Source organism: Triticum urartu, chromosome 3A (assembly GCF_056163025.1).
Source record: "Triticum urartu cultivar PI428250 chromosome 3A, HENAU_Tu73, whole genome shotgun sequence".
Lineage (NCBI taxonomy): Eukaryota > Viridiplantae > Streptophyta > Magnoliopsida > Poales > Poaceae > Triticum > Triticum urartu.
In genome coordinates, this window is record NC_141875.1 from 727,455,277 (window position 1) to 727,479,040 (window position 23,764).

Below are 23,764 nucleotides of genomic sequence, written 5' to 3' on the forward strand. Positions count from 1 at the left end.
CTTAGGTCCAGACTTAGGTTTCTTCTCTTGAGCAACAACTTGTTTGCCGTTCTTCTTGAAGTTCCCCTTCTTCTTCCCTTTACTCTTTTTCTTGAAATTGGTGGTCTTGTTGACCATCAACACTTGATGCTCCTTTTTGATTTCTACCTCCGCAGCCTTTAGCATTGTGAAGAGCTCAGGAATTGTCTTATCCATCCCTTGCATATTATAGTTCATCACGAAGCTCTTGTAGCTTGGTGGCAGTGATTGAAGAATTCTGTCAATGACACTATCATCCGGAATATTAACTCCCAGTTGAATCAAGTGATTACAGTACCAAGACATTTTGAGTATATGTTCACTGACATAACTATTCTCCTCCATTTTGTAGCTGTAGAACTTATTGGAGACTTCATATCTCTCAATCTGGGCATTTGCTTAAAATATTAACTTCAACTCCTGGAACATCTCATATGCTCCATGACGTTCAAAACATTGTTGAAGTCCTGATTCTAAGTCGTAAAGCATGGCACACTGAACTATCGAGTAGTCATCAACGCGCGAGTGCCAGGCATTCACAATGTCTGTAGTTGCCTGCGCAGGTGGTACACCTAGCGGTGCTTCCAGGACGTAATTCTTCTATGCAGCAATGAGAATAATCGTCAAGTTACGGACCCAGTCCGTGTAATTGCTACCATCATCTTTCAACTTTGCTTTCTCAAGGAACGCATTAAAATTCAACGGAACAACAGCACGAGCCATCTATCTACAACAACATAGACAAGCAAAATACTATCAGGTACTAAGTTCATGATAAATTTAAGTTCAATTAATCATATTACTTAAGAACTCCCACTTAGATAGACATCCCTCTAATCATCTAAGTGATCACGTGATCCATATCAACTAAACCATAACCGATCATCATGTGAGATGGAGTAGTTTTCAATGGTGAACATCACTATGTTGATCATATCTACTATATGATTCACGCTCGACCTTTCGGTCCCAGTGTTCCGAGGCCATATCTGCATATGCTAGGCTCGTCAAGTTTAACCCGAGTATTCTGCATGTGCAAAACTGTCTTACACCCATTGTAGATGAACGTTGAGCTTATCACACCCGATCATCACGTGGTGTCTCGGCACGATGAACTTTGGCAACGGTGCATACTCAGGGAGAACACCTTTTACCTTGAAATTTAGTGAGAGATCATCTTATAATGCTACCGTCAAACAAAGCAGAATAAGATGCATAAAGTTTAAACATCACATGCAATCAATATAAGTGATATGATATGACCATTATCATCTTGTGCCTTTGATCTCCATCTCCAAAGCACCGTCATGATCACCATCATCACCGGCGCGACACCTTGATCCATCGTAGCATTGTCGTCGTCTCGCCAACTATTGCTTCTACGACTATCGCTACCGCTTAGTGATAAAGTAAAGCAATTACAGGGCGATTGCATTGCATACAATAAAGCGACAACCATATGGCTCCTGCCAGTTGCCGATAACTCTGTTACAAAACATGATCATCTCATACAATAAATATAGCATCATGCCTTGACCATATCACATCACAACATGCCCTGCAAAAATAAGTTAGACGTCCTCTACTTTGTCGTGCAAGTTTTACGTGGCTGCTATGGGCTGAGCAAGAACCATTCTTACCTACGCATCAAAACCACAACGATATTTTGTCAAGTTAGTGCTATTTTAACCTTCACAAGGACCGGGCGTAGCCACACTCGGTCCAACTAAAATTGGAGAAACTGACACCCGCCAGCCACCTGTGTGCAAAGCACGTCGGTAGAACCAGTCTCGCGTAAGCGTACGCGTAATGTCGGTCTAGGCCACTTCATCCAACAATACCTCCGAACCAAAGTATGACATGCTGGTAAGCAGTATGACTTGTATCGCCCCCAACTCACTCGTGTTCTACTCGTGCATATAACATCTACGCATAAACCTGGCTCGGATGCCGCTGTCGGGGAACGTAGTAATTTCAAAAAAATTCCTATGCACACGCAAGATCATGGTGACGAATAGAAACGAGAGGGGAGAGTGTCGTCTACGTACCCTCGTAGACCGTAAGCGGAAGCGTTATAACAATGCGGTTGATGTAGTCATACGTCTTCACGATCGACCGATCCTCAGCACCGAATTTACGACACCTCCGCATTCAGCACACGTTCAGCTCGGTGACGTCCCGCGAACTCATGATCCAGTAGAGCTTCCGGGAAGAGCTTCGTCAGCACGTCGGCGTGGTGATAGTGATGATGAAGCTACCGATGTAGGGCTTCGCCTAAGCACCGCTACGATATGAACGAGGTGGATTATGGTGGAGGGGGGCACCGCACATGGCTAAGAGATCAATGATCAATTGTTGTCTCTATGGGGTTCCCCTGCCCCCGTATATAAAGGAGCTAGGGGGGAGGCGGCCGGCCAGGAGGAGGGCGCGCCAAGGGGGGATTCCTACTCCCACCGGGAGTAGGACTCCTCCTTTCCTAGTAGGTGTAGGAGAAGCGGGAAGGGAAGGAGAGAGGAGGAAGGAAAGGGGGGCGCCGCCCCCCTCCTTGTCCAATTCGGACTAGAGGGGGTGGGGGCGTGCGGCCTGCCCTGGCCGCCCCTCCTCTTCTCCACTAAGGCCCAATAGGCCCATTACATCCCCGGGGGGTTCCGGTAACCCCCCGGTACTCCGGTATATGTCTGAAACCTCCCGAAACACTTCCCGTGTTCGAACATAGTCGTCCAATATATCGATCTTTACATCTCGACCATTTTGAGACTCCTCGTCATGTCCACGATCATATCCGGGACTTTGAACTACCTTCAGTACATGAAAACACAAAAACTCATAATACCGATCGTCACAGAACTTTAAGCGTGCGGACCCTACGGATTCGAGAACTATGTAGACATGACCGAGACATGTCTCCGGTCAATAACCAATAGCGGAACCTGGATGCTCATATTGGTTCCTACATATTCTACGAAGATCTTTATCGGTCAAACAACATACGTTGTTCCCTTTGTCATCGGTATGTTACTTGCCCGAGATTCGATCATCGGTATCTTAATACCTAGATCAATCTCGTTACCGACAAGTCTCTTTATTCATTCCATAATGCATCATCCCACAACTAACTCATTAGTCACATTGCTTGCAAGGGTTATTGTGATGTGCATTACCGAGAGGGCCCAGAGATACCTCTCCGACAATCGGAGTGACAAATCCTAATCTCGATCCATGCCAACTCAACAAACACCATCGGAGACACCTGTAGAGCACCTTTATAATCACCCAGTTACGTTGTGACGTTTGGTAGCACACAAAGTTTTCTTGGTATTCAGGAGTTGCATAATCTCATAGTCACAGAAACATGTATAAGTCATGGAGAAAGCAATAGCAGCAAACTAAACGATCAAGTGCTAAGCTAACGGAATGGGTCAAGTCAATCACATCATCTTCTATATCTAAATAGCTAGTCCCCACTAACTATTTCTCTCAACATGCAAGCATGCCACATCATCCCATAGCATGCATGAGAAAAGGCCCACCTCCACTATCATATGTTTCTCAACATGCAAGCATGTCACTTCATCATTAAACATGCATGAAAAAAGGGCTATTTAGATTTAATAAAAAAGTTACAATTATATAGTAATCAAACATAATAAATTATATGTATTTTCAGTTTTAACTTTTTATATTATTACTTCAGTTATTCATTATTCATACAACGAATCACATTGAAATATGTTGCAAAATATTCCCGCAACAACGTGCGGGGTATCATCTAGTTCTCCTAATGATGTGATCCTGTTAATCAGATGACAAATCATGTCCATGGCTAGGAAACTCAACCATCTTTGATTAACGAGCTAGTCAAGTAGAGGCATACTAGTGACACTATGTTTGCCTATATATTCACACATGTATTATGTTTTCGGTTAATACAATTCTAGCATGAATAATAAACATTTATAATGATATGAGGAAATAAATAATAACTTTATTATTGCCTCTAGGGCATATTTCCTTCACATACTCTCGATAATTTTGGCCTAGTTTCCTTCATAAACTGGACAAGTCTTCTTAATGGTGATGGAGGGCCTCCCTGCCCTCTCGAAGATGCTTTTGTGAGAAAAAAACAAGTAGGTTACTTTCGGCTTCACGGATTCATGTCCATTTATCTAGGAGTACATATGTGCCCATGTTTCTTTCTTTCTATAGACAAGTAGCTCTATTGTTTCTTATGCAAATGTGGTTTCCATATGCCGGGTGTGGCTGACTTGTGTCTATGGACAGATGGCTTCTACGACCACCACCTTTGACATATTCAAAAAACAGAGTTCAGTAATGAGCTGACTTATGTGCCTAGTATGGCCCCTAAATCGAAACTGGAGGAAGGTGATATGCATGTTAGCAAATTTCTACTTAAAATAGGATATTGTATTTGTTATTTCATGGTGCCTAACAATACACTCTTTTACTTTCAAGGTTCTTTCATGAGAGGATAAAGACACCATCAAACTTTGCAAAAACATGTTAAAAAGACGAGGATGCCCTCTACTTTTTGTGGTTTTTGTCTCCCATGAGGGGTATATTCTTGGATCCATTATGCTTCTATCATATTTATGATTTCTATACAAAAGAAGTAAATTAACACAACTTATCTTTTTAGCTTTAGTATATGCAGGTTGATGCAGATATTAATGATATGATATTCTTTACAAAATACACTGGTGACCTTGATTATTTGGATCAAGGAGAATGATGGTTGTGATAGTATAATGACCCATCTATCGGACTATCACCAGCAGATTCGTCCAAGAAGCTTGATATTTTCCTTCACAAACGGGGAAACACCCCCACTTTATTAATGGCATCAACGATCGCACTCCGTAAGTAGTCACTTCTGACCTTATGAACATAAAATGTGTTAGGCATCACTTATATAGTTATACTAATCTAATCTCATCGAACTCCTGCATGGATGTCAAGAAGAAGCAGAACATCAAGTGTGTGAGATACAACATCGATGGTGAGAGCCATGTCTTGTTGATCTCTGCCACGACTTAGCTTGTGGAGAGAAGCAATACTATGACTACAATGGGCATGAGTATGCGTACCCCAACACATCATTTTGTCTAACTCCCAATAGTTCTGACTTGCCCAACATCAATGAGTTTGGGTGATAATAGGGATTAATGGTGGCATTTTCAGCAGTGCGCCTCTGAAATCCATTAACTTCTATGTAGTTCGGTTGACAAAAGAAATCCCTAGATGGAGAAAATGATACATGTCGATGTTGTAGGTAGTGAAATTTGTCTTCATTCAGTAGTGGGGAGAGACAAGTGGGATCTTCATTTTACATTTCTCCTGACCACCAAGATGTTGTCTTCTCACTCATATTAATTACTATCGCAGAGTTCCTGCATGGCTTGAGAGTTGATAATCTTCAATCAGTTTTGGATGCATATAGTTCCCTTTCTCCCTAGAGCGAGTCTAGGTTACCGAATACACAAGAAGTCATGCCTTGGGAAGGTGATTTCTGCAAGACTTTGTTATAAAATAGTTACAGTTTTTGCAGACCAATTCCACAATTTATATTAAGAAAAAACAATAAAGAAATATGACAGGGGTGTTTCACTTGCAACCATATACACACGCTCGAGATATGCAGGACATTTCAATTGAATGCTTCCAGTTATGATAAAATGAAACTAAAGCTATTTGTCGTACTCTAATCACCAAAGCAAAAGCATGGTTATGTTTATCCTGCAGGTACTATGAAGTGACGGAGTTACAATCTTATATGAATGCCATAAGTGCCTAGGCAGAAGAACCAAGGCCTAAAATTGCGACATCAACAATATCATGTACAAATGTGCAAATTGTGTTGTAGATGTACCTGTCACAAGTGTCCTATGGGAATATCTTCTAAGTCACTAGATGGAAACTAACAATGCGATTGCGGAAGGGCACACTATCCAAGAAGCTAATTAATGCTTCTCTACAAATGATAGTGCTAGAGGGCATTGCTTGAAAAATTTCGTCTACACCCACTGAGGTCACCGCTAGAACAAATGGTAAATACACCGGGAGGACCATACTATAAGACGAGGTGGAAGCATAAGAACCTTAAATGGTGGAAGCTGAGCCCCATCATTCTCTTCCTAACTTAAGTCACCTGGGTTGCTCTCCTCATCAGATGAAGGTTCCTAGTCTTGCTCTATGATTTGATCCAAGCTTGAATGAGATCTTGTTGTTGGCCCCTTCCCCCTCCTCTGACTTCCTCCTGTGCTGCTGCTACCTCCTACACTGCTTCCTCCTCTCCCGCCCTCATCTACTGGCTCCTCCTGTCCTGCCTCTTCCTCTCTTGCTTCATCCCCCTCCTCCTCATCTGGTCCATAAAGCTCTTCTACATCAGTGTATCCTTCAAAGTGATATAGTGGATCATCTCTATGCCTCTTCATTGCCTCCAGCCTAGCTGATATGTCCTCATCTGCTAGATCTTCATCCTCACTTTCACGATCAGTGAACTCTTCAGCAAGCAGCTGTGGGAGTTTTCTTTTTGCTGCCTTGTACTTCTCTCTTTGTATCTTATTACTCCTAAACTTCTGAATCTCTTCATTTCTCTTCTGTTCCATCATCTGCTCAATGTGCTCTTGCTCTTGGTTTGTCTCCATGAAATACTCATGCCTCTCATTACCATAGTCCAATGCAAACTCAGGTTCACTTGGGCCCTTTAGCTTCAAAAAATGAGAGCTCTCCTGTGTGTTCATGACTCGGACCGGCCGTGGTTGGGGCTTCTGGACTGGGGCAAAGAACTCCTGAAGTGTCTACATCATAAACAAGTGGTACACATATTTCAGGCAAAGGAACCTGCTCTTCATAAACATGACCAATGTTCAAATCAGTTGGTGTAGGTGCATCACTTCTCATAACTGTAATGTTAACAACATTCTTTCCTTTACTAGCTATGTCATCCAATATTTCTTCCACCTTGTCACCATCAGTTAATTCTTCCATTCCTGACACCCCAACTCCTGGATCACTAACATAATACATAAAATCCCTTGAACTATAGCCTTCTACCTCTATTAGGCCAATGAGATTCCAGAATATTATGTCTGACAAACAAATTGTTCTTTCCAAATTATCTCTGTCTAGGAAATGGAACCTCACTTCCCATTCTTCATCATCCAAGCTAATTCAGTTAAAATTGCTGTTAAGTACTTAAGTACAAGGTTCACACTTTAGTTATAATTGTTGTTAATTACAATACTAAAGTTAAAATTAATTTATTTGACAACAACAATAATAGTTTGACAGAGAGGATTTGAGCAATCAACTGAGAGACGACAACAACAATCATGTACAAGTACTCATGTTAAAATTAATTTATGTGACACCAACAATCATGTGACAGAGAGGATTTGAGCAATCATGTGACAGACCATTCACAGTAGAATTACTCTCAGCAATGCTACAATACCTGTTACACCACCATGGAACCCTAACCCTAGAACCCTAACACTAGAACCCTAACCCTAGAATGCCAATCGGGGAAAATAGAAAGAATGAGGAGGATGGCTTACTCCACACCGCCGAAGGGGGAGGCAAAATGGTGGCTAGCTGCCTGTCGGATTGGCCTTCACCGCCTGGGCGAACACAGTAGCTGCCGCGTATTCCAACGACTTCGGCGCCGCCGACAGTTGGGGAGGAGGCAGCGTGTTGGAAGGATTTGAGCTCCTGCAGAACTCTGGATCTCCCTCACAGCTGCCCGGAGCATCCCCACCGGCAACAGCTCCGTCGCCATGGATTAGATCGAGAGGGAGAGGAGTCAGCGGATGTGGTGTGGTCGGGCGCGGTCGGTCGATCTGTCCGTCGCGAGCCGACCACCTCGTTTACAGCAAATGGATCCGTCCGCGCGACCGTTAGGCCACGTCGACAGATTTGGGCCCCACCTGTTGGAAACGCCCTCAACCACGCCAAATCACCTGTTCAGTGCTATCTACAAACTGTTTACTGAATCCGCAGTGCATTTTGCAAACAATTAACGACCTGGTGGTTTTCTGCAGATGAAGCCTCAAATATGGTGGTTTTTTGCAATTCACTCGATTTGCATGCAGCTGGGTTTCAGTAGGAGTCGTGTGCATTAGTTGCACGCGACAGCCAGCAGTACCATGATTCTTTCTTTCTTTGGAAGTTTACAGACTTCTTAGGAGATGGTGCTTTCCATAATCGGAGTAACGTAGCTAGTAATATAACACACTCCAAGGGAAATTTGCTTATGTAAGAAGTATTTAGTGAGGAGAGAGATATTTGTGGTAACATAATCTATTAGCGTAACATAACACATTCCGAGGCAAAACGAGTCTGCATCTAAATAAATGAACGTTTGCATGACACCACATATATGTTACTACGGTTATGGAGGTAGTAATATTAACATATGCATGTTACTAGTCTAAGTTACTTTTCACTATGACCAGCCTAATTGAACGAAGTTCCAATGACGTAAAAATGCAAGGTTTTGATTTCTAGTGTTTCCCATTATTTTTGGTGCTTCGCTGGTAGTGTGGAAGTGCACACTATCCAAGATCCTAATGCTTCTATGCAGGCGATGATGCTGGAGGGCACTGCTGGTAAAAATGTCTTAGACACACATTAAGGTCACCGCTAGAAAAAATGGCATATACACTAGTGGCACTCTACTATCAAAAGATGTGGAAGCACTTGACCAATCACACAAAAATGAACATGATCTAGATTCATATGCTAGGGTTAACTTCATCATCGACGATATCAATCCTTAAGGGGATCCTCCTAAAGTCTAGGAACAAGAGTATAACGTGTACTTCACTAAGTCTATGAACTATACATGTTGCAATCGCTCGGAAACTCACTGCCGAGGACCGCGACGAGGAGCTGCTCCTCTGCGACCGCGGTCGGCACATCTTCTGCCTCCGCCCCATCCTCCCCGCTGTCCCGCTAGGCTCCTGGCTCTGCCCTGACTGCGCCCCGACCTCCATCATCCGTGCGTCCGTCCCCCGCCGCTCGATCTCGCCATTCCCGCTCCCCCCCTGTGTTCGTGCTCGCTCGTCTGCCTTGAATTTCATCTCATCTCATCTGCTTATTGATTGAATTTCTGCCAGGTTTCCCGTTGAAGCAGAGCAAGATCATGGATTTCTTCCAGATCGAGAAGGGCGCGGAGGGCGGCGCCGTCGGGCTGGCAAAGTGCACGCTTTCTCAGGGTAATTTTCTTATCTCTGAAATTTTGAGTCGCATGGATTTTGTTTATCGTATGGCTTAAACTAGGGAGTCTGCGATGAGGAATCGTCGCTCAATCGTTACACATACTGCATTACCATCTGCTGATGATGCAAATAATTCATAAGGTGCAAATAGTTCATCTGAAATACTATGACTGATTCGTTCGTTGTACTCTATGTGGGTGTTGTGTGTTGATTCATTATTTTATTCGTCCATTGATTGTTTTGTTTTGCTATGCTGACCAGTCTGACACTGTAGTATCCTGCATATGTCAGTGTCTAGAATTTCTAGGTAATGAAATATCACCGCAGGAAATGCGCGGGAAAGCTACCGCCGCCAGAATTGCGTGGGAAAACCATCACTGCTGGAAATACGCGGGAAAGCATTGTTAAAAAAATTAATTTGATCTTAACAGCACTCTTGTAGTAGGATTGTGTTATTGAAGTAGGTTGGTCAAGTGTGTACGGATTAATTGACTTCCATTGATTTGTACACATGTATATCAGGATGACTTACAGGGATACGTCGCATGTATATCCTGTTCGTGATCTGACATTTGTGCCATAAAAAGCCGCCACATTTGTAGTTTATTTAAAATAGGACTGATTACGTGTAGGGTTCACTTCTAATGGGAGAAAAAAAATATCAAAAAAATATCTTGTAGGGGGTTGTTGTATGTCGATTCATGAATTGTTCTGTTTAGCGTGACTAACCGGTCAATACAGTAGCCTCCTGTATATATTCCAATTAACTGAACCTAGTTTGTTGGGAACACAACAGCTACTTAACCATTCAACTGCATATATCTCCAATCCAATATACTCCCTTCGTCCGGAAATACTTGTCGGAGGACTGGATGCATCTAGGCGTATTTTAGTTCTAGATGACATTTCCGCAAATTTATCTATTTCTTGGACAAGTATTTTTGGACGGAGGGAGTATCTTGTATGTTGATTTGTCAATTGTTCTGTTTTGCGTGACTGACCGGTCAATACAGTAGTATCCTGTTTGTTGGGACACAACAGCCACTTAACCATTCAACTGCATATATCTCCAGTCATAGTATCCTGCATATAGCTCACTGTATTTATCCATTCTTAAATATTTGTATTTCTAGAGATTTTAACAGGTGACTACATACGAAGAAAAATGAGTGATCTATATTTTAAAATATGTCTATATACATCTATATGTGATAGTCCATTTGAAATCTCTAAAAAGACAAATATTTAGGAACGGAGGAAGTACTTGTATACAGATGCTAAGAGGCAAAGGAGGCGATCGCTTGATATGCACAAGAAGAAGAGGAGGCTACTGCCATTTGTGCTCACTGAAGATAGAGTTCGAAGGCTTGAACAGATGGCTTCTGCAGCCACTGCATTGACATCTTCGAAAATGGAGTTCAGTAATGAGCTGACTTATGTGTCGAGTATGGCCCCTATATCTGCCAATCAAGCAAAGCTGAAGGAAGGTGGTATGCAGGTTAGCGAATTTTTACTTTAAACAGTATAATGCATTTTTTGATCTCTTGGTGCCTAACGATACACTTGTTGCCTTTCAAGGTTCTTTCAAAAGAGGACAAAGAAGCCATCGAACTTTGCAGAAGCATGTTGAAAAGAGGAGAATGCCCTCCACTTCTGGTGGTTTTTGATTCCCATGAGGGGTATGTTTTTGGAATTATTCTTCTAATGTTTCTTCATTTTTCAGTACGGAGGAATTAAACTAACGCATATTTATTTCCAGCTTCACTGTGCAGGCAGATGCATATATTAAGAGCATCTCCACTCTCGCCCCTGAACAGGCTCTCAGGGTGCCTTTTTTAGCGTCGGCGGTAAAAAATCGGCCCAGTCATGCCCCAACTCCTCATTTATCGCCGGTTTAGGCTGAAATAACAGCCGGTGAACCCGAGCCGAACCCAGCCCCCCCGGAGGGCGCCGGCCGAAGCGAAAAGGCATGTGGGCCCGCGCTGTCGGCGACAGACTGGCCTATTTCCCACTGTTTTCTCCTTTTTCCCTCCATTTCCTCATTGCTTACCCTCCTCCCCCCCCCCCCCCCCCCCCCCCCCCGGCATCCCGCCGCTCCCGCCATCTGGCCGCCATGCCACCGAAGAAGTACAGGTACTATGGAGCGACGGAGTTACAATCTTATATGAATGCCATGAGTGCCCAGGCAGAAGAACCAAGGCCTGAAATTGCGACATCAACAATATCATGTAGAAATGTATAAACTGTGTTGTAGGTGTACCTGTCACAAATGTCCTCATCTAAATATCTTCCAAGTCACTAGATGGAAACTAACAATGCAATTGCAGAAGGGCACACTATCCAAGAACGTAATGCTTCTCTACTGATGATAGTGCTGGAGGGTGTTGCTTGAAAAATGTCATCTACACACACTGAGGTCACCGCTAGAACAAATGGTAAATACACTGGGAGGACCATACTATAAGAAGAGGTGGAAGCATACGAACTTTAAAAATCTTTTTTTGTGACAATTATTGCTTGATCGTATAATTTTAGGAACCCCCTTCCCTTTGGAAGACACTTTCGTGAAACAAATAAAGCAAGTCACTTTCGTCTTCAGGGATTCATGTTCCTTTATATAGGTTACTTTCGGCCGACTATATTTGGCATCATAGAAAAAACAAAACTGCCGAAATAGAATGACAGGATTTGTGGACAATGATTGCATGTTATAAATAGTGATTATTATCCATTCACAACACAACCTAGTTATTTAATGTTAGGTGGCCGTTAGTTTCTCGTCCGCCATGGATCACCTAAACTAGATCCTACTAACCACCGAACCAAACATACACACATTACTCCAAGGTTACCGTATGAGAGTATACACATAATCGTGACAAATAGATTCGCCAGAGGCGAGGGGGTGGGTGGGGGGGGGGGGGCAATCAGCCTGTCCATTCGAGCGCTCACCTTGGTCACTGACGTCGTCGTCGTCCTTGTCGCTTCCGTGGTCGTCGACCAAGTCCTGGCCTCGGGTGCTATGGAGGAGAACCCGAGGGGGGGGGGGGGGGGGTAGGGAGAACCCTACATTTCAATTACCTTATCGCCAGGTAGATTCCTGATGAGGAGTTTAGGCTGGGGGCAATCAGCCTGTCCATTCGAGCGCTCACCTTGGTCACTGACGTCGTCGTCGTCCTTGTCGCTTCCGTGGTCGTCGACCAAGTCCTGGCCTCGGGTGCTATGGAGGAGAACCCGAGGGGGGGGGGGGGGTAGGGAGAACCCTACATTTCAATTACCTTATCGCCAGGTAGATTCCTGATGAGGAGTTTAGGCTGGGGGACACATTACTGAGTCACTACCAGAAACATGACTAAGCTTGTAGGCTAATAGCCGACAGGAAAAGCATCCCTGTCGGATAACCGACAACCATAGCCCGCTAGGAATGAAATCACATGCTAGCAGTCTGAATCGGAAGGTACAATTTTATTAATATTATAAATAATGAACTTAGTGAAACTGCTTGACGGATAGTATACATAATAAGCTACAAACAAGTTGTGTGAACTCATTGGAAATTCAATAATTGGTAGATTAAGCACCTACTTTTATATAAGTTCCCTATGTGGGCTAGTAAGATCCTTATTGTAATAGACAGGAAAATATCGACGATATGCAGGCTCACCTATTAGTAATATATAATTCCTAAAGAGTTTGTAAAAACATTCAACCGCATTATAAGTGCCAACAAATATTATCAGTGTTGAATTAACTCATATTGCATTGTAGTTTAACATTTTGGGAACTAGACAAGAATGTTAGACGAATTTTGTCTAACTCACTTCCATAGTTCTAACCTGTCCAGCATCAAGGATTCTTGGTGAGAATAAGGATTAATAGCAGCCTTTTCAGAATTGTCATTTATATCTAATAATGTATATATAGTTTGATAGGTCACTGAACGTCAAAATATGATGGTTGCTGGTGTTAGTTACTTTTTAGTAGTGAGAGAAGTGTCTTCATTCAGTTGTTGGGAGAGACAAGTGGTATCTTCACTTCTTTTGTCCGGGGTTTCCCATTTTTTGGTGCTTTGCTGTTAGTGAGGAAGTGAACACTATCGATCCTAATGCTTCTATGCAGGCGTTGGTACTGGATGGCACTGCTGGTTTTTTCAAAAAAGGGGTATCCCCGGCCTCTGCATCAGAACGATGCATGGCCACCTTTATTATCAAGCAAAATAGTTCGACGGTAGTCTTAAAGTCTCAAAAAAGTAAAAAAAATCTCACAAAGAGCAAAAGAACAAAAATAAAACCACAACCGGCTAGCAAGATAAAGATAGGAACACTAATTGCCTATCCTATTACATGACCGCCATCCAAACCGGTTGAAAAATATCCCGTGCTACCATCTCCCGTCAGATAGATCCAGTAACCAAACGCTCCCTGGCCTCCGTCATAGTGAGTAGCGATCACATACGGATCAACGCAGTGACTCGAAAGATAACATGCAAAAAATGAGTATTTGTTGTTCTGTTAAAGACCAAATCATTTCTGCAATTCCAGATAGCCCATAGTAAAGCACATACTCCTACGCGAATGTGTCTCGCTGTTTGGAGCTCAACCCCATCAAGCTACGTCCTAGATAACGTGTTGATATTATTCGGAGGAGTAATATTAAAGGCTATGTGCACAGACTGCCAAAGAATTTTTGCCAAGGGGCAATCAAGAAAGAGGTGTTTGATGGATTCATCCGATCACAAAAGCTACATCTAGTAGACCCATTGCAGTTGCGTTTTATCAAGTTATCCTTAGTTAAAATGACTTGTTTGTGTACAAACCACTTTAACACTTTAACTCTCAAGAGAACTAATGGCATATACTGCTGGTAAAAATGTCTTATACATACATTGAGGTCTCCGCCTGAACAAATGACATATACACTGGTAGGACCGTAGTATCAAAAGAGGTTGAAGGACTTTGACTGTAACGTCCCAGATATACTTTTCATATTTGTATCCAACTCTTGCCGTCTCCGGCGCTAAGTTATATTTATTTCTCGGGTTCGGGTCTTTGTCTCCGTGTGTTGTTTTTCTTTTTCGTGCATCTCTTATCATGTCATCTCGTGCATTGCATTTGCATACATGTTCATCTCATGCATTCGAGCATTTTCCCCGTTGTCCGTTTTGCATTCCGGCGCTTCGTTCTCCTCCGGTGGCCATTTCTAGCTTTCTTTTGTGTGTGGGGTTCAAACATTTCCGGACTGGACCGAGACTTGCCATGCGGCCTTGGTTTACTACCGGTAGACCGCCTGTCAAGTTTCGGGTCATTTGGACTTCGTTTGATACTCCTACGGTTAACCGAGGGACCGAAAAGGCCTCGTGTGTGTTGCAGCCCAACACCCCCCAAATTTGTCCCAAAACCCACCAAACTCTGCTCCATGTCCTAGAGCGATCGATCACGATCGCGTGGGCGAAAACCGCACCTCATTTGGACTCTCCTAGCTCCCTCAATGCCTATATATACACCCCCCATTCGGATCTCAGATTCCTCCCCGTCCTCCTCCGAAAAAAAAGATCCAACTCCTCCCGCCGCCACCGGACACAACCGCCGCCGACGGACATGTCCGGCCTCCCCGTTCGCCGCCACGTGTCAGCCTCCTAGTGGCCGCCGCCCGGTCCCCAGTTCGCCGCCGCCCGCGGGCCCGCGAGGCCCGTGCGGGGCCCCCGCGGCCCGATCCGCCGCCGCGCCTTGTCCCGCGCCCCGCCGCCGTCTTCTCCCCGGCCGGCCGCTGCAGCCACCGCGGGCGCCGCCGCCGCCCCAGCCGGAGGTCGCCGCCGCCGCGGGCACCTCGCCGCCCGCCGCCCGGCCGCTCCCCGCCGCCGTCCGCCGCCCGGGCGCCGTCGCCCCCGGCCACCGCCTCCTCCTCACGTCGCCGGCCACCGCCTCCTCCCTCGCCGCCGGCCACCATGGGCCTCAACACCGGCGAGGCCCCGGCGATCCTCGGGCTCTGAGAGCCTCGCCCGATCCAGATCCGGTCGCGTGAACAGTAAACCCTAACCCCCAATTTTTTTTCTAAGTCCTGAAAAATTTCGATCCAAGTTGCTCTGTTCGAGGTCCCGTAACTTTGCAACCGTATCTCCGTTTTGGGCGTATGATATATCAAAATCTTCGCCTCGACATGTATATCATTTCATTCCATTGCATCATTTGCATTTGAGGTCATCTTGTTTCCCAACATTCTGTTAGAAGGAGGCTTCGTGAGTTAAATTGCAGATCCGTTAGTTCATCTTGCACTTTTGTCATTTTTGCCATGTTTAATTCATGCATGATATGCCTGTGCCCCTTTGGGATGAATTGTTAAGCATTTTGTATTCTTTCCAGAGGTGCCACCCATGCATTTTTAGGATGTGTTTTTTGTCTTGTGCAAGCTTGCGAAGAGAGGTACCTGAGATTGCTGATTTCAGGGACTTAGTGATTTTCACTAAGTCTGGGATATTTTAGTTCATGATGCTATATGTCCAGCTTGTTTCCTAGTGATATGTGCCTCTTTTGAGGATGATCAGTAAGGGAGTTTTGATATTTATGTTATTCTCTATCCATCCATGTCTTTTTTTGCATATGTGGAGTGCTCTAGGTTGACTCAATCGAGCTCAACGTTTGCTTCATGGTGAATCTGGGCAGATCGTCAACTCGTTTGCGATTTTGCCGGCGTTGTTGTAGTTGATCCGTGTATGCTATGCCATTGTTCTTGCCATGTCTAGCTTGTATTTTGTGCCTTCTTAATGGGTGTATACCTGCCTTGCCATGACTTGCACCGTGGTGAGTGCATCGAGCTCGTTTATATGCCTTCGTGAGTTATATTTCAGCATGTCTCAGTTTTCACTAAGTCTGAAAACTGATTGTGTTCGAGCTATGTTCGTGAGCTCGGTAGAGTATTTTGTGAACCCTTTTGGCCCCAGGTCACTTTGGGTGTTTTGTTAAGCTTGTTGAGTAGCTCCATGTCATGTTCTTACTTGTCATGTTCAGGTTTTTTATCATGTTGTTTTTCTGCTCCGAAGAGAGCATCGTGATCTGAAATTTCAGGCTAGTGTTAATTTCACTAAGTCTGGAATCTGTTTTGCATATTCATTTTTGCCATGCTTGTTTGAACCTCTTAATGGATGAATTTGCCTATGGCTCAGTGCTAGTGTTTTGTTAACCATCTTTTGTACATCACTGCCATGCATTTTTTTTTTCATGTTTGGTGGCTGTAGCATGTTCATTTCGTTGCATTTAAATGCCTACTTGCTGAAAATCGCAGACCGGTGTCATATCTTGAAACGCTTGCCATTTCCAAACCGTAACTCCGATTCCAATGATCTTTATATCGTTTTCAAGCGATTTCATCCCCTCTATCCAGTGGCACCCTTGGAATTCCAAGTTGAGGCCAGGTTCACGCATTTCCTGTTATATCTTGCATTTTGCATCCCGCATCGTATCCCGCATAGCATATCATCATTTCATCATATTGCTTGGTCTTGCACGTGGTTGATTGTATCCTTGTTGCTTGTTTGTCTTGTTGGGTAGAGCCGGGAGACGAGTTCGCTACCGAGGAGCCCGTTGAGTTTGCTTGTGAGGATCCAGTCAACTCTGACAACTGTGCAGGCAAGATGATCATACCCTCGAAATCACTACTATCTTTGCTATGCTAGTTTGCTCGCTCTTGCTATGCCAATGCTACGATGCCTACCTTTTGCTTGTCAGCCTCCCAATTGCCATGTTGAACCTCTAACCCACCTTGTCCTAGCAAACCGTTGTTTGGCTATGTTACCGCTTTGCTCAGCCCCTTCTTATAGCGTTGCTAGTTGCAGGTGAAGATTGGAGGCCGTTCCTTGTTGGAACATTTATTTACTTGTTGGGATATCACTATATTGCTATGTTATCTTAATGCATCTATATACTTGGTAAAGGGTGGAAGGCTCGGCCTCTCGCCTAGTGTTTTGTTCCACTCTTGCCGCCCTAGTTTCCGTCATATCGGTGTTATGTTCCCGGATTATGCGTTCCTTACGCGGTTGGGTTATAATGGGAACCCCTTGATATTTCGCCTTGTTTAAAGCTTTTCCAGCAATGCCCAACCTTGGTTTTACCATTTGCCACCTAGCCTTTTCTTTCCCTTGGGTTCTGCAGACTCAAGGGTCATCTTATTTTAACCCCCCCGGGCCAGTGCTCCTCTGAGTGTTGGTCCACCTGTCAGCTACCGGTGGCCACCAGGGGAAACTCTGGGCTGGCCTACCCGTACCTAAGACAATCTGAGTGTGCCTTGAGAAAGAGATATGTGCAGCTCCTATCGGGATTTGTCGGCACATTCGGGCGGTGTTGCTGGTCTTGTTTTTAACCTGTCGAAGTGTCTTGAGTTACCGAGATACCGAGTCTGATCGGAACGTCTTGGGAGGAGGTCTATTCCTTCGGTGACCGTGAGAGCTTGTCATGGGCTAAGTTGGGACTCCCCTGCAGGGATTGAACTTTCGAAAGCCGTGCCCGTGGTTATGGGCAGATGGGAATTTGTTAATGTCCGGTTGTAGATAACTTTAACTAAACTTAATTAAAATAAATCAACCGTGTGTGTTACCGTGATGGCCCCTTCTCGGCGGAGTCCGGGAAGTGGACACGGTGTTGGAGTTATGCTTGCGCAGGATGTTCCTTTAGCTTCTCGCTCGTGCTTCGCCTTCTCTTCTCGCTCTCATTTGCGTATAAGTTAGCCACCATATATGCTAGTCGCTTGCTGCAGCTCCACTTATATTGCCGTACCTGTCCTATAAGCTTAAATAGTCTTGATCGCGTGGGTGTGAGATTGCTGAGTCCCTGTGGCTCACAGATACTACAACTCCAGATGCAGGTCCAGGTGTTTCTGCTCCAGTTGACGATTACGAGCTCAAGTGGGAGTTCGACGAGGACTCTCAGCGATACTACGTGTCTTTTCCGGATGATCAGTAGTGGTGCCTAGTTGGGGTTATCGATTCAGGGCCTTGTCGCATGTTGGGGGTCTTTTCTATTTTGGCACCGTAGTCGGGCCATGAGTGATTTGTATGATGGATGTTATTTATGTACTTTGATGTGACGTGGCGAGTGTAAGCCAACTACGTTTCTCCCCTTTATATTATTTATGTACATGGGATGTGTAATGATTTCCCGACTTGCGACATTGCTTTCAATGCGGTTATGCCTCTAAGTCGTGCCTCGACATGTGGGAGATATAGCCGCATCGAGGGCGTTATAAGTTGGTAATCAGAGCCTTCCCCGACCTTAGGAGCCCCCATTGCTTGATCGTTTTTAGCAGCCGAGTTGTGTCTAGAAAAAAAATGTTTTGAGTCCTTAGGAATTATATATCGGAGAGCTTAGGAATTCTTTTTACTTCCCAGTCTCCTCATCGCTCTGGTAAGGCATCCTGACGTAGAGTTTTGACTCTTCTCTTATCAAATTTCACAAAAAAAAATTTAGGATCACGCGAGTATCTTGGTTTTGTTCCGATGGTTTTGTGACGAGAACATTGTTCTTGGTGCCTCCTGTCTTTAGGGGTTGTGGCAGTGTCCCGGGGAGTTGAGCTCCGAGGTGTTGTCGTCACAATTTTATCGTTGCAATTCTTGTATACTTGAGATATGTGCGCGACGTCGAAAATCTCTTTTATGCAGTTCGTTGGTGAGATAACCTCGACGCCACCCAGTACTGGGGCGGGAGTTCGGGAGTATCGCCATAACTTGTATAACGGATGCTTTTCGAAGGTTGAGGTAGATGGTTTCCGAAGTTTTCTTGGTTATGTGTTGAAGGATGGATACAGCTGGATGTAGGATTTGCTAGTTTGGGTGAGATATTATGCTTCCCCTGTATCCCCAACACCTGATTGCATAACCGGAAAGGTTCGGGAATTTCATAGGTGGGAATTCAAGTAGCCTTAGGATATCTTTCCGACAGATGTATGATATGAAATTGGGGTTCGACGTCTAGTGGTTCGTCTATTCACGGTCGATTTTACAGTGATCTCGTTGTGTCTTAAAGAGTCCTTGGCTATGCTGACTCGGGGACGCTTCGTAGGTCATGTGCACTGCCTTGTACATGATGGTGCTGTACGATCGAGCCCGTGTAGGTCCCACCACGAAAACTTCGGACGAAATTTCTATCATATGTGTGTTCCGGCTTATTCCGCAAGCCAACCCTTGGTTTTATTTCGAGTTGTGGCATTCGTTTTGCTTCGACGTCATATGTTGATTCCATCCCTCGTTGTTGTACCCCTTCTACCTGATTCGTCGTGGCTTCTCAATTTATGGATATGTGACCATTTGAAGAGGAATGCATTCGTTCATTTTGTTCGGATGTGAAGACTATATGTTGCAATTTTCATTCCGTTGGATTCAGCTTCAATATTTATCTGTCAATGTGCTAATGGTGGTCAACCTCTTCAGGATGGCTCCTCCAACGCGCACGACTCCGAATCCTGATCCGCCATCGCCTCCACCTCCTCCAGAGGCATGGCAAGCTGTGATGGCCGCAACCAATGCAAACACTCAGCTGATCATGCAAATTCTCCAAGATCGCAATCAAGGCAGTCAAGGGAATCAAGGCAGCAATCAGAGTCACTTTGCTACACTCAACCAGTTCCTTGCTAATGGGCCAAAGACTTTCAGTAATTGTGTTGAGGCAACCGATGCTGACGATTGGCTTGTGGATCTGTGTAAGCATTTCGAGTGTAGTAATGTCAGGCCTGAAGACTTTGTCAAGTTCGCTTCCTTCCAACTCAAAGATCAAGCTGCAGAATGGTTCCAGCAGTACAAGGATTCCAGAGGTGGACGTGTTATCACTTGGGATGATTTCCGTCGAGATTTCCGAGCTCATCACATTCCGCAGAGCGTGGTTGAAAGCAAGCGTGAGGAATTCCGCAATCTGAAGCAAGGCTCTTTGTCTGTCTATGACTACAACAAATTGTTCCAGAAACTTGCCCACTTTGCCAAGCAGGACGTGCCTGATGAGAAGAGCATGATATATCAGTTCAGGGGTGGTCTCAGAGAAGATATTCAGCTCGCTCTTGTTCTCTTTGAGCCTTTGAGATACGATGAGTTCTACAACATGGCACTGAAGCAAGAGGCTGCTCAGTTGAGGTGTGATGCTTCCAGGAAGCGAGTCAGAGATGTTACTTCTTCTTCCTCTACTCAAGTGGCCAAGCAGCAGAAGTTTTGGCTTCCTCCTCCTCCGTTCCGTCAGCCGTATCAGTAGAAGAGCAAAGGTGGCAGTGGTTTCTCCCACCCACCCAACCCAGGCTTTCAGAACAAGACTTCGTCTCAAGCTCCAAGATCGAGTGCTCCGTATCACCGTCCGCTCTCAGAGGTCACGTGCAACAAGTGCCAACAGAAGGGTCACTATGCCAACAAGTGTTTCAACCAGAGGCGTCTTCCTCCTCCTCCTCCTGTGAGATCGGCAAGTACAGCTGTGGTCAAGCATAACCCCAAGTCCGCCAAGGTCAACTTGATGAATGCAGCTCAGGCAGAGGACTCGTCAGATGTGATCATGGGTAACCTTCCTGTTAACGATATTCCTGCAAATGTTCTTTTTGACACGGGTGCATCGCATTGTTTCATCTCGAGACCGTTTTCATCTAAGCATGGGTTGCCTTTGCAAATTTTGCCTAGTCCTTTAGCAGTTGTCTCTCCCGGTAAGCGCATGCAGGCTAACTCCATTGCTCCGGAGGTTTCTATCACTTTGGGTGACTACAAGTTTCTATCTTCTCCAACGGTTCTCGGTGACTCGGATATTGATCTTATTCTCGGGATGGATTGGCTTTCTAAGCACAAGGCACATCTTGATTGTGCAGCCAGGCAGATTCAATTGACTCATTCGTCTGAGGATGTAATTGTCTTTGCCGCTCGGGATAATACCATCCGGTTGTTTTCTCTCAATGAGAAGGGTGAATTGGATGCTATTTCGCAGATTCCGGTTGTTTGTGAGTATCAAGACGTTTTTCTAGAAGAACTCCCAGGGATGCCTCCAAACCGGCCGGTTGAATTTGTTATTGAACTTGAGCCCGGTACGGAACCTGTGTGCAAACGTCCCTACAAGCTCGGCCCCGAAGAGTTGAAGGAGTTGAAGAAACAACTCGATGAGCAAGAAAGATTGGGTCTCATCCGGCCTAGTACTTCTCCGTGGGGTTGTGGTGTTCTTTTTGTGAAGAAGAAGGATGGATCGAGTCGACTTTGTGTTGATTACCGTCCAGTGAACAAGAAGACCATCAAGAACAAATACCCACTTCCCAACATCAACGAGCTGTTCGAACAACTCAAGGGTGCCCAAGTATTCTCCAAGCTTGATCTCCGTATGGGTTATCACCAGATTCGCATTCGTGAAGAAGATATTCCCAAGACAGCATTCAGAACAAGCTTTGGTTCATATGAATACACTGTCATGTCTTTTGGCCTCGCCAACGCTCCTCCGACGTTCTCTCGCATGATGAATTTCATCTTCAACGCCTACACCAATGACTTCGTTTTGGTCTATCTCGATGACATTCTGGTTTTCTCCAAGAACAAGGAAGATCATGCCAAGCACTTGCGTTTGGTTCTTGACAAGCTCAGGGAACATCAGTTCTATGCCAAGTTCTCCAAGTGTGAATTTTGGCTCGATGAGGTTCTTTATCTTGGTCATATCATCTCTGCCAAGGGCATTTCCGTGAATCCCGAGAAGGTATCCGCAATTGTGAATTGGGAACCTCCTCAGAATGTGAAGCAACTCCGCAGTTTTCTCGGTCTCGCAAGCTATTGCCGAAGATTCGTTGAAAACTTTTCTAAGATCGCGAAGCCTCTCTCAAATCTTCTTCAGAAGCACGTCAAGTACGTTTGGTCTCCGGAGTGTGATATTGCTTTCAACACTTTGAAAGAGAAGTTGATCACTGCTTCAGTTCTGACTCCGCCTGATGAAACCAAGCCGTACGAGGTCTTTTGTGATGCCTCTCTCCAAGGTCTCGGTGCTGTACTGATGCAAGAGAAGAAAGTTGTTGCTTATACCTCTCGCCAGTTGAAGCCTAATGAGAAGAAATACCCCACTCATGATCTCGAGTTGGCGGCAGTTGTGCACGCTTTGTTGACTTGGAGACATCTTCTATTGGGAAGAAAAGTGGACATTTTCACTGATCACAAGAGTCTCAAGTACATCTTCACTCAGCCTAATCTCAACCTAAGGCAAACTCGATGGGTCGAAATGATTCAAGAGTATAATCCGAGTATTGAGTATACTCCAGGCAAGGCCAATGTGATTGCTGACGCTTTGAGCAGAAAGGCCTACTGCAACAGTCTGGTTCTCAAGCCTTATCAACCCGAGCTTTGTGAAGCTTTCCGCAAGCTTAATCTGCAAGTTGTCCCTCAAGGTTTCCTCGCCAACCTTCAAGTCTCTCCTATCTTAGAAGACCAGATTCGCCAAGCCCAGCTTCTTGATGCTATGGTGAAAAAGGTGAAGATTGGGATTGCCAAGAGTCAGTCCAAGTACAAGTGCTACCGCCTTGATGACAAGGACACTCTCTTCTTCGAGGATCGTATTGTTGTGCCCAAAGGTGAACTTCGTAAAGTGATGATGAACGAGGCTCACAATTCTCTTCTCTCCATCCACCCTGGGAGCACGAAGATGTATCAGGACCTCAAGCAAGCTTATTGGTGGACTCGAATGAAGCGCGAGATCGCTCAATTCGTGAATGAATGTGATGTCTGCAGAAGAGTGAAGGCAGAACACCAAAGGCCAGCTGGTCTCCTCCAACCTCTTGCCATTCCAGAATGGAAGTTTGACCACATTGAAATGGACTTCGTGACTAGGTTTCCAAAGTCCAAGCGTGGCAATGATGCTATATTTGTTGTCATCGACAAGCTCACCAAAGTGGCTCATTTTCTGCCTATCAAAGAGTCGATCACTGCAGCTCAATTGGCGGAACTCTATACCTCTCGCATTGTCTCTCTGCACGGTATTCCTCAAGTGATATCTTCAGACCGTGGCAGCATCTTTACCTCCAAGTTTTGGGATTCTTTTCAGAAGGCCATGGGCACCAACATCCGTTTCAGCACTGCTTTCCATCCTCAAACAAGCGGTCAAGTCGAACGTGTCAACCAAATTCTGGAAGATATGCTCAGGGCTTGTGTGGTCTCCTTCGGCATGAAGTGGGAGGATTGTCTTCCTTATGCTGAATTCTCCTATAACAACAGTTTTCAAGCAAGTTCGGGCAAGGCTCCATTTGAAATTCTGTATGGCAGGAAGTGCCGTAACCCTCTCAACTGGTCTGAAACTGGTGAATGTCAGCTGCTGGGTAATGACTTAATCACAGAAGCAGAAGAAATGTGCAAGGTCATTCGTGATAACCTCAAAGCAGCCCAATCCCGCCAAAAGAGCTACTATGATAGTAAGCACCGTGATTTGGCTTTCGAGATCGGAGATCATGTTTACCTCCGTGTCTCTCCTATGAAGGGTACTCATCGCTTCGGTATCAAAGGGAAGCTTGCCCCTAGATACGTGGGACCTTTCAAGATA

The 23,764-nt window shown here is 44.9% G+C and overlaps 1 protein-coding gene across 1 annotated transcript in view; it reads left to right on the forward strand.

The window, feature by feature from the left end:
• Nucleotides 1–8,430: 8,430 nt before the first annotated feature.
• LOC125547326 (putative Histone-lysine N-methyltransferase ATXR5) overlaps nucleotides 8,431–23,764 on the forward strand; it is an 82,112-nt gene continuing 66,778 nt past the window's right edge. The window contains exons 1-6 of the mRNA XM_087516258.1: nucleotides 8,431–8,436; nucleotides 8,914–9,037; nucleotides 9,156–9,254; nucleotides 10,532–10,755; nucleotides 10,836–10,936; nucleotides 11,017–11,062. Of these exons, the coding sequence (XP_087372384.1) occupies nucleotides 8,431–8,436; nucleotides 8,914–9,037; nucleotides 9,156–9,254; nucleotides 10,532–10,755; nucleotides 10,836–10,936; nucleotides 11,017–11,062 (600 nt within the window). The remainder of the gene's footprint in view (nucleotides 8,437–8,913; nucleotides 9,038–9,155; nucleotides 9,255–10,531; nucleotides 10,756–10,835; nucleotides 10,937–11,016; nucleotides 11,063–23,764) is intronic.